Source organism: Manis pentadactyla, chromosome 13 (assembly GCF_030020395.1).
Source record: "Manis pentadactyla isolate mManPen7 chromosome 13, mManPen7.hap1, whole genome shotgun sequence".
Classification (NCBI taxonomy): domain Eukaryota; kingdom Metazoa; phylum Chordata; class Mammalia; order Pholidota; family Manidae; genus Manis; species Manis pentadactyla.
The window spans coordinates 30,015,629-30,027,943 of NC_080031.1; the positions used below are offsets into that span (position 1 = coordinate 30,015,629).

The window sequence follows — 12,315 nt, forward strand, 5'->3', positions numbered from 1 at the left end:
GGAAATAATTAACCCAGAAATCAAGGCAAATAAATATTCTTCCTAACTGTGCAAAGATGAATATAATGAACCATATCATCAACAGACTTCATTGTCAAATATTAAGACTGTTTAAAATCTTTAAAATGCCATAAATTCATGGTGAGAAAGAACCTCTAAATTTCAAGAATTAAAACTTACAAAAATAAATACCACTCTGACACTCAAGGGACATCTTCACTTTAAGGCCTTTGTCACAAATCTGAATCTTTATTGTTCTGAAATAAATGTTACCAACATAACTCAAAAAAAATTTCAATATTCAGTCTCAGAAGTTGTGGCTCAATGCCCATCACATGTAACAAGAAAACGTCCTTTAAAAAAAAGGAAAAAAAAAGTACTATGAGAAGTCTTTCATATGAATGAAAATGCACCCTTTCGGATTTTTCCCCCCTCATCTCATTAGCTTGCACACACGTGGGCATCAAAAGGTTTGCATTTTCTTCACAAATAGTTCTTGCTATGACATTTGACGGATCTTTTGCCATTCAACAAATTCATCAAGAAGAACAGGCCCTAGAAATAAAGAAACAATTGTGAGAATTCAGTGAATTCATCTCTCCAAACGAGCTCTGGGATGATGAAAAGGACTGACCCTCCCCTTCTTCAGGTGTTTTGCTTTCAGCCTCCTCCCACTTCAATTTTCTGGTGCTTTGCTTTCTTAGACTTTTCTTTTTTGACAGAGGGAACTTTTCACATTAGGTATCTGCAGCAACTTCCTTCTCTAGATTTAAGTATTCCATGTATTCTCCAATAACCAAGTCAATGTTCACATCTCCCTCTTCCTAACTGCCTATAGCATTCTACTATTCAATTATTAAACAATCTGAAAAATACTTAATGCACTATTTCCATGGAACCTCACCAAGAAATGTGTAGGCTTGTTGAAGGGGTGGTCATATTAGAGACATTGTTCCAGTAACAAGCCTTAGTATGAATCTTAACACAATATCTTATAAATACCTAAGAGCTATTCTAAAAACGTATTTATATAATCAAGAGTTCAAACTCATTTACCTGTAAAAAACAGGTAAGCAATTTAAATGAGCTCATCTTTTAGTTAGTATTTTTTAATATAGGAAAACTCATTGCCACAAAGAAGTACATTTGTCCTATTTCTGTTAAAATATACAACCCTCTGGTGATCTTTTTCCCTTGCTTTTGATAGACATTATTTCTCTCCTCTAAGAAAAATAGCAGACAAGCACAATAATAAATGGCAATGGGAAAGTGTCTACTTTTTGGCATATTAGGGACTAGCACACTGGAAAACAAGTTCAACATAAGCCACTATTTGCTGTGAAAGAACACAGGTACCGTTTTGTCAGAATTTCTGATTTTTCAAAATCTGGAAGCTTTAATTTTATATAAAATCTCCCAGTTTTTAATGTTGACTTGAAACATACATGAATATACACATCTGCAGGCCATACACAGTTCTTGTGCTGCCTGTTTACTGCTTGCAAGGTATTATTTCTAAAAATATTATTAAATCTTACACCATTTTGTAGGGGGAGGACACATTATATATAGGGAGAAATGGTTATCCCTTCTTCAGTGTCACAGAAAAAAGCCCACAATATCAAAGTTTATGTATATAGGAACAATGTACCTTTTACTGTGACCCTTCACAATAACACAACACATGTAACCACACTGGTGGTTGGAAATGAAAACTTATAGTTCTAGAGAACTAACTTGGTTACCTAAATAATTTATCATTACAAAGATCGCTTTAATGGCAATCTGCCTTTCCACCAAAGAGAATGGCATATATTTTAAAGGACTGAAAAACTAAATATTTCACTATCTGTTTACTCAACTGCTGAGGCAAGTTATTTTGACATTATTTGCTGTACTGTGAATGGATACTGTGATGTTAACTTTGAAGCTATTTCTATTGTAGCTGAGGTTTTGCTTTCCTATTTTTTAAATCATGCCTGTAACTTTTCTTCCATAGGAAAATGCCATGAAAGGCAGAAATTAAGCAGAATTTTAGCTTCTAGATGAAGAAAGTATAATTTAAATATAGCTATAATTCTGTTACTGAGGAACTGAAAACATGTCTTTTACCAGCATGGATTTGTAATAGTAAAACAATACAAGTTACCATTAAGTTTAAATCCTTTACGGTAATGCTACACAAATTATTTTCTCATGCAATAGTTATAAGAATTTTATTTTTATAGGAAAACATATTGTACTTACAAGCACCATCTTCATCATAGTTACTAAGATCAGCATGGACTGTTCTGCTGAATTCTAATACATTGTACCACTGATCTTTGTTCATAACACGATACTTTGATTGCTGTAGAAAATGATATAAATATTTGGATTACAGAAAAAAGCATAATTTATTAATATTTCACTTCAATAAATCTAGTTATAACATTTTTTATGACTTGGTCTTTCCTAAAACATTTATTTCTCTTTTAATAATATTATTTGTGTTTTTTTAAGAGAATCCTCAGAGACCCATCATCCTTTCTTTTTCCTTTTTCTTTCATTTTTGAGGACTAACAAAAGCATCAAGAGTACTAATAGTTAACAGTAAAAATCAGTGACTATCCTACATATATACTTGTGTAATCAACAAAGAGATCAAGATATTTAACATTTTCTATATCCATTAAGTTCCCTCATGCTGCTTCCCAGTAAATTATTTCTTTGCCTGAGATTTACTGTTTGGCCATGTTTGAAGGTGCATCTTTGGAGGCAGTGCAAAGAGTATACAGGCTTAGGTTCAAATCCTACTTCTGCCACTGAAGTGAGTGACCTTGGGAGTTATAAAGATTTTAAAAGATAATGTATGCCAAATACCCTCCACAAAACAAGTATTTGAAAATATTTAGTTCTCTCTGCTCCCTTTAGAGGTGAATCTTTTTACATTGCTACACTTATTTTTGCCTCAAACTAATAATAGGAAGAAGATTGGTAACATCCATCAAAAGCATCTACTTTATTGGGCTTAAAGATTTAAGTGTGTACAAAACCCCATTCATGTAAGACCTTTTCATGCTATTGCCTTTTATCATGAGCTTTAAACAAAACTACTCTGGGGAACTTGCTATGACAAACAGTTAAGCCTTATGAGAAATTATTTTCAAAGCAAAAAGCAAAAATAGCTATACCAAAAAAAAAAAAAACCTAAAGTTGAAAAGGCATAAAAACAGAAAACCAAACAAAGCAATGAAAAGAAAGTATCTTTTTAAAACCACTGCCTATAGTAGATGCTATGATAAACCTTCTAAAAGAACACTTTCTTCATAAATTCAACATACATTTTTTAGTAATCAAGACATTTAAGTACAGTATTATAGCCATTCACATTATTTGTGGACATAAGATATGAAAAGCTTTATTCTAATTCTTTAGATTGAGCCTAAGTAAAAAGGAAATTTTTATTACTACAGTTAGTTCTTTTATGTGGATTTCAGCCTAAGACCTGTGTAACAGAAAGAAACCTGATTTAGATTTGAGATTGTGTTGAGATAGCATCAATTCCCTCCTGGCCTAAAACCAAAGAAACTAGAACATCTGTGCTAAAATATATTTCTTGAACTTTTTAATTGGGGAAGGCAGGGGATGCAAGGGATGGAATCCAAATATCTTATATATAAAATATATTAATGAACATCAATCCATGTCAAAAATGAAAATGACAGTATGCACACATTTTAACAGAAATTTTCTACTATTAAGAGATTTTTTTCAAAAGCACATTTGTTTTTCCTCAATTAAAGGTATATTTTCAATCAGAGTTAATTTTTTAAGTAATGTTCTCTAAACAAACAAACAAACAAATACATAAAACACATACCTCCAGGTACTGGTAAAATACTGAGAACAGTGGCCATGTCCTCCCGAGCAGAAGAGCTAACATAGATTTAGCGGTATCAATATCAAGGCTTCTCTGATCTTTATCCTAAATTACAATTTAAAAAAATTTCCTAAGTGTGGTCTCAAGATCAATTTAATATTAAAATTAGAAACCATGGAAATTCTACCTACCCTTGCAAAATCAAAGGCATATCTGTAAATATTCTTAAATGAAGAAATATCATTCAACTGTGAGCGCAAAAAGTCAAATTTGTTCTGTAACTTTTCTGTGCAGTCACACCTTAAACAAATTCAAACAGATTATATAATCAAAAAATATATAAAAGCATCTTTAGGGGGTTAGAAGGAAAGCATTAAGAAAAAAATGAGTGCATTTATATATTTAAAATTCTGATTCACAAACTGAGTAACAAAACTTGTTGCCTGGTATGCACCAATGCAATAAAATAGGAAAAAAAGAAAACATTACAATGAAAACTCACTCCAATGACTTAAGAACAAAACAAAAAAGAACTCAATTAAAAAACTGGCATAAAATCATCAATATCTCTTATAACGAGATGTATTAAAATGTGCTTTTACCACATATAAAGTTAAAAAGACAGCAGAACAAATTAATCAGGCCTGTCACATATTTCACTGAAAAGTTCTCAGGCACCAGCTTGGTGAAAGAGATTACCCATGAGTGGTTTTAAAAGTTTAGGATGTAACACAGTAGAAATCAATACATTTTATCAGTGCTTCAGTCAGAAATTCAGACTCCAATATTTTTAGTCAACAAAAAATAAAGGTATATCAGTAGCAGCACCTCAATTCAAATAAGGGTACATATGCAAAAGAATGCAAACAAATTATACATGTTATTTCCAAAGATAAGACATTAAAATATAAGAAGCTACATAAATGGAATGCTCAAAACCCTACCGGCTTTCTGACTCTCACTGGGTTGATTGATACATTCCATGCTTAGCAAGAAGCAAGGCAGAGAAAGCCTACCACAACTAGCACAAATCTCCAGGTTCCCCTCCTGCCTAATCCAAATATCTTTACTGTGCTCTAGTCATATTCACTTACCATCCTGATATGCTGCAGTATTATTTTCTCTCTACTGAAATTCTGTACCCTCCAACATACTGACAAAATATTACTCATCAAAACCTAACTTTCATTTTGCCATCTCTGAGAGACCATCTGACTCTGTTCAGTCAGATTAGTCATGTCATCCATCTACTATGACCCACAGTATTCTACTAAAAACTTTTAGTACACATCATATACTACAGACACCTAGCATTCAGATTTAACTAAGACTTTCACTATTCTAAATCAACAATATGATGCTTAGTGGTTATACTTTTATTTAGGTGTAAATATTTTGTATAAATTTCTAATTGTTGATTAAATCTTGCATTCCTAGAATAAGCCAAATTTGGTCATGTTACCTGTTTCATATACTGCTATATTTTTCTGTTGTTCATAAGTGAGACTGGCTTGTAAATTTCATTCTTTCACACTCTCTTTGCTAGTTGTGATAACAAATTTAGAGATAGCATAAGCCTCAGAAAAATGAAATGAGAATTATTATCTTTTTTTGTTTTCTGAAAAAATTTGCTGAATACTGTAATTCTCATTTGCCCAAACTCAGCTGAAAAGTCACGTGGGCATTTTCATTGAGGGAAGGAAAGACTTTTAACTATTAAATAATCAGCATTTTTAATGGTTACAGGACCATTTCTATTTCTTTTTCTATCAGTTATGGGCATCTGTATGCTTTCTGATAATCTGCTTATTTCACACATAATTTTGTTCAAGTGTCAATTAAAATTATTTGTAACATTTTCTTATATGCATTATTACATAGTTTTCCCTTTTTTTTTCTTGACCATCTTGCCAGAATTTAATTTCTTAATTGTAGATTTGCATCTATTTTACAAGTGTCTACACAACTTATCTTCTTTCTTCAGGGTGATCCTTTATCTAACTTCTTAAAATTAGGTATTAGTTCATTCAGTTTCAGATGTTTTTGTCTTTTAATATAACATTTATGGCTATAGCTTTCCCTCAAGTATAGTTTTAGCATGAGCCACAGTTTTGATACAAGTATTATTGCTTTGATTATTTACTTGGAGATGACATCTTGATAAAGAGTGGTTTCAGAAGAGTGGGAGGGATAAAAGTCTTACTTGAATAGGTTTAAGAGATAATGAGAAGAGAGGAACTGGAGAAAATAAGTATAGACAAGTGCTTTCAAAGAGTTTGGTCTGAAAGAGAGCAGAGAAAAGAGGCACTAACAAGAGTGGGATGTGGAGGAAAGGGCAGATTTGCTGTTTTTTCCTTTTAATAGGTAAAAGAAGTAACTTACGCTTCCAGGAAGATGAAGTAGATGTACTTTTCCCTATCTCTCCCCTGCTAATTCAACTACAAGCCTGAGATGTTATTTAAAAACAAACATAACTGAAAGACTCCAAGGAACAATACAGTAGTGAGTTTCCTGGGTTTATTTTTGCCTCAACTATCCCAGACTCGGAGCTGAAGGAGTCAGAAAAACCAGAAATACCAATGGGGGCACACAAAATGACAAAACAAACAACAGTGAAAGCCTGCTCTCCTTCTGGCAAAAAGCAAGCAGCCTAGCAACAAAAAACTTTTACCAAAAAAAAAAACCCAATCAAATACCACAGAAAGAAACTGGCTCAACCCCCACCATTGCTGGCAGACTGAATGGGGACCTGAGTGGTCCACCCTCACCAGGATAGAGAGAGGCCTCCTCCTCAACTCCTGCAGAGTCCACGGAAAACAAATGGAGAACATGAACTTCCACTCCCACCAGGTAGGAACAACCAGCCAATTCTCCGCTGTGGGGTGGTGTCAGAAGGGAACCTGTGAAGAGTTAATGCTTTCACCATCAACCAGGAACAACAAGGTCACCACCCCAGTACTGTCGTTGGTGAATTTCCTGGGGAACAAGAAAGTATCAGTGGAGGCCTAGTGGGGACCTTGAACTCTCACACCTGACAACAGTAATGAAGACTTCCTTCCTCAGAGGTCAATGGATGCAGAGCTGGGAACTTCAATTTCTACCTGTACCTGGAAGTAATGAGGCAGTGGCCCCCACTTCTGCCAAAGTGGTATTATAGGAAGCTAGCTAAAACAAGTTTAAAAAGATCCAGAGTCTCATACCACAACACTCAAAATTTAAAGGTCTCAGTTAAAAAGTAAGTAACTTGTCATACCAAGAACCAAAATCTCAAACACAATGCAAAAGGACAATCAATAGATGCAAAGACTGAAATGACAAAGATGTGTACATTTGACAGACTTTAAAGCAGCTATTACAAAATGCTTCAATAATCAATTATGAACACAATAAAACAAATGAAAAGACAGAACATCTCAGCAAAGAAATATAAAGCCTAGGGAAAAAAACATATGAAAAAGGATCAATTGGAAATTTTGAATTCTGAAATACAGGGCAGACTTAAGCCCTAAGCTATCAGTAATCATACTAAAGCTAAGTAATCTTAATGTGGCAATTAGAAGATGAGAGTGACAGAATGCCACCCCACCCCCAAAAGACTCAACTATATGCTATTTAGAAGAAACTGACTTCAAATATGATACAGGCTCACTGAACGTAAAATGGAAAATGACAGGTGGAAATGTTAAAGAAAGGAGTAGTGGCTATACTAATATCAGTTAATGTAGACTTCAGAGCAAAGAAATTCTCAGAACAGAGAGGAACATTACATAATGATAAAAAGGTCAATCCACCAAGATCTCATAATCCTAAATGTGTATGCACCAAACAACAGGGCTGCAAAATATGTGAAGCAAAAACTTATAGAAATGAAAGAAGAAATAAACTCACAATTACAGTTAGTGATTTCAACACCCATCACTCAGCAACTGATAGAAAAATTGGAGAGAACATCAAGCAAACATATGGAAGAATTCATCATCAACTAACAGTATCTAATCAACATTAACAGGACATTTCACTAAGTGAGAACATAAAACATTTTCTATGTATTATGAAGTGCTTATAGAATACAAGCAAAGAGAAACCACATCCTGAGACATAAAACAAACACTGAAAGATTTAAAAGAACTGAAATCATACAATATGCTCTCTGACCATGATGAAACCAAACTAGAAATAGCATGAAGTTAACACGAAAATGTCCAAATACTTAGAAACTAAAGAGCAAACTGCTAAATAATCCATGGTTAGAGCAAGTCTCAATGGAAATAGAAAAGTATAATTAAAATGCAACTGCAACATATCAAATTTTGTGACATACAAAGCAATGCTAAGAGGGAAATTAGTAACATTAAATGCAAACATTAGAAAATAGAAAAAGACCCAATCAAAAAATCTAAGCTCCTACCTTTAGAATTAGGAGCAATATAAACTAAAAGCAACCAGAAGAAAAGTAAATTGAGAGCAAAAACCAATGAAATTAAAAACAGAAGAGGAAAATCAATGAAAGAGCTAATTTGTTGCAAAAGATCAATAAAATTGACAAGTCTCTAGGTCTCTAGCAAAAATGACAAAGAAAAAAGACAACATTTACAGGAATGGAAGAAGTATATTATTACAGACCTGCAGATATCAAAAGGATATAAATTTGACAACTTAGGTGAAATGGACAAATTCCTTAAAAAAAAGAAACTGTCACAACACACAATATGATATTAAAAAAAGACACTGTCACAACACACACAATATGATAAAAATAACATGAGTGGCCTTATAAACCATTTAAAAAATTGAATTTGTAATTGAAAAAAGATGAATCAGTCTACCTGATTTCAAGACTTAGTATACAGCTAGAGTAATCTAGACGGTGTGCACTGGCAGAAGGTAAGACACAGATCAACAGAATAGAGAACCCAGACACAGACCCACAACAAATATGTCCAACTGATTTTTGACAAAGATGCTAAAACAATTCAATGGCAGAAAGAACTTTTCAACAAAATGGTACTAAAGCAAATGGACATCCACAGTCAAAGAAATAAACCGAAATAATAAGTCTCACATCTTTAAAAAAAATTAACTCAGAATGCATAACTGATTTAAATATAAAATGTAGAAATATAAACTTTCCAGAAAAAAATGTAGGAAAATTCTCAGCATCTAGTGCTAGGCAAAGAATATTTAGACTTGACACCAAAAGCACAATTCTCCAAAGGAAAAACTGATCAATAGACTTCTATCAAAATTAAAAACGTTTGCTCTGCAAAAGTCCTTGTAGAGGATGAAAGCACAAGCTAGAGTGGGAGAAAATATTTGGAATTCATTTATTTGATGAAGGACTTGTATCTAGATTATAGAGAAAAATCTATGTTATACACTATGTCTCTTAGCCTCTTTTTTCTGTTTTCCTCAGATATTGTCAGTAACTGTTCTTACTTTACATCTATCTCCTTGTAGCTCATCCATTGACTATTTTAAATGTTTAATTTTTTTTAGAAATTTAATTATTTGAAATCTGATAATCTGAGACCATTCCTCATTTTCTTTAAACATTAAATGAAGTTATTTTATACTGAGATTGTGATAATTCAAAATATTAGTTAAAGAGCTGGTTCTGAAGTTTAAGGTCTGTTTCATAGTATTAGTGATTTTTTCTTTAACTAATAATCACCGAACCTTTTTCTGCGGAAATTGAGGTCTCTGTTTAAAATGCACTCCTGTACAGATTTGCTTCCATTACACACATGGGAATACAACTCACCTGGGACAATTAATTTTACATTTCAGCCCTAAGTGTGCATGACAAGAGCTTTTGACTAGGAATTCTCTCAGTGAGAAGCCCTTTACTTTCAACTCACTAAGGAGATAAGAATCCAAGAACCAAGGCCAAGCAATCAAACCTCCATGTAATGTATAGATGTGGCATCAGTGACCTAATGTGGGAGTTTTTTATCTGATTCTCACCTACTCTGGCCTTGCACTTTGTTTCCTGTTCCCAATATGCCTAATAGCCAGACTCTAGGTAACTAGAAAAAGGCAGGTGTCTTCCCGATGATGCCACCTTACATATCCCTATGGAATCACCATGTTGCATCATTTCTGGCCTCTGATTATTTCCCTTAATTTATAGTCAAGTTCAGGTATACTTTTTTAAAAGTAGTTTTTAATCTAACATTTATATTTAATATTTCAGTAAGTGGCTTCTATTGGTACAAAAATTCATTGTGTGAAAAATGAAGTTTTAATGAAAGTTGAAAATGTAGTTAATTTCTACCCCAAGGGATATGTAAAAGAAACACATTCTTAAGTTATATGCTACTTAAAATGCTGTTTGAAAATATGAATATGAATGTCAAGATCTTCAGAGTTACCAGCAAAGAATGTTTAAAAAGTATTGCATTTTAAGTAACTAGTTACAGGCACTCCCTTCATCCTCATGATCTTAGGCAGGTGCCTTATTTTCTAAATCTTTGTAGCTTCTTACAGCAGTGCTTTTCATCTTTTTTTTTTAAAGTAATGTGACTGACATTTTCAAACACAAAATCTCATGCAGAACTTCAACAGACTCAAGGAGACAAAAAAGATAAAAGATGCCTTCCTATATTCAGAAGTTCTTCCTCTTACTATCACCAGAATTTGAAAATCATTCTCATAGCTTAAAACAGGGCCTGGTATACAGAAGCATTCCAAAATTATTTGTTAAATATAAGTATTAATAGTAAAAATAAACTATAAAGTACAAGATATATTTCATTATAAAAAGTTTCCAAATTCCTACCCAGAGTTTAGTGGTTAATTGTAGTACAAACAAAATTATAAAGTGCATAAGTAGTGACTGACTAATCACTAAGGAGATAAGAATCCAAGAAATGACCATCTTTTCCAAATATATGACATTCTATAGGTACACACGGCAACATTATTTAGGCTGTGGTGTCAATAAGCTTAATACAGAGACAAAAAAGAACAATTTCAAGTCGAAGACTGTTTAAAATCCCAACTTTGCCATTTCCATGTGGCTTTGGGCACATATTTCACCTTCTCAACCTCAGTTGCCTCATTTTAGAATTATAACAACAGTAACAGACAATCACAAGATGAAATGAGATAGATATTTGAGTTAAATGAGACATCTATGTTAAATACTTAGCATGGTTCTTAGGTTGATATGTTACTTTTGAGGCAAATGGCTTAAAAGTTACCTACATACTGATGGCTCTGTCCAAACTATTTCCTACATTCCTAATGGCTTATCTAAATCTTGAGCAGAGGAAAATCTAATAGATAAATGACAATTAATGTTTTTTCTTAGAAAAGAGTGAAAAAAACAAGAGCACAAATTTCCACATTACCAACATCACAAAGACTCAAAAGACCCAGCAAAACCAGTGAACAAACCCAGTCATTAAAACAACAAAATTCTTGCATTTAATTTAGCCCCAAAACAGACTCTGAAGAATCTATAATGTTAATAGCTCATAATTTGGGAAATTTAGAAAGAGTAGTTCTCCTGAATTAAAGGAAATGCACACTTAACTAGTATAGCATGGAAAAGCGAGAGACAGTTCTCTTGAGTAACAACCAGATTAAACCACACAGATTTAGGGAACACCAGCACAATATACTACTACTCTCCAAGGCCACTGTGGTTAAAATGAGAGGAACTGGGTTTAAATTTCAACATTAGGACTCTGAAATTAATTTCCTGAGTATTGTTAAACATATGATTAACAAGGGAGCCTTCCACATTTCTGCTTCCTTTAAGAATTTAAAATGAGAAGAGAGGCGGAGCCAACATGGTGGCGTGAGTAGGACAGTGGGAATCTCCTCCCAAAAATATACATATTTTTGAAAATACAACAAATACAACTAATCCTAAAAGAGAGACCAGAAGACACAGGACAACAGCCAGACTGCAGCTACACCAGCGAGAACCCAGCGCCTGGTGAAAGGGGTAAGATACAAGCCCCGGCCCGACAGGACCCAAGGCCCCTCCCCCCAGCTCCGGGCGGGAGAAGAATAGGCAGAGCGGGAGGGAGACGGAGCCCAAGACTGGTGAACACCCAGCCCCAGCCACCCGCACCAGAGCACAGACACAGTGCGTGCATGGGGCCCTGGATACTGGGGGAACAGGGCAGCAAGACCTCTGAGCGGGTGCCGAAGCTGATGCCCCTGTGACAAAGAAAAGCAGGGGCTTTTTGAAAGTCTTAAAGGGACAGGGACTTAACAGCTAGACGGAAACAACACAGGTCACAGTTCAGCAGCTGGAAATTACAGGGAAAACCGGGCGCACTAAACCCCTGGGGAACAGCTCTGAGACCCCTCACGGAGGTAAACAGCCAAACAGCGCCCCCCCGTCTATTACCCCTCCTGGCGTTGTGAAAGCAGAGAAGCAGCCTAAGGCAAAATGGCCACAGAAAGGGAAATTCCTCCATTCCAGCCAGGCAAGACAC

General features: G+C 34.3%; 1 protein-coding gene across 6 annotated transcripts in view; it reads right to left on the minus strand.

The window, feature by feature from the left end:
- Positions 1–226: 226 nt before the first annotated feature.
- Positions 227–12,315, minus strand: part of DCUN1D5 (defective in cullin neddylation 1 domain containing 5) — a 32,283-nt gene continuing 20,194 nt past the window's right edge. For all 6 annotated transcript variants that reach the window (XM_057490361.1, XM_036902770.2, XM_036902769.2 and 3 more), the window contains 4 exons: positions 4,054–4,162; positions 3,863–3,967; positions 2,248–2,350; positions 227–555 (listed from right to left, as the gene is read on the minus strand). In XM_057490361.1, coding sequence (XP_057346344.1) covers positions 500–555; positions 2,248–2,350; positions 3,863–3,967; positions 4,054–4,162 — 373 coding nt within the window. In that variant the 3' untranslated portion in view covers positions 227–499. The remainder of the gene's footprint in view (positions 556–2,247; positions 2,351–3,862; positions 3,968–4,053; positions 4,163–12,315) is intronic.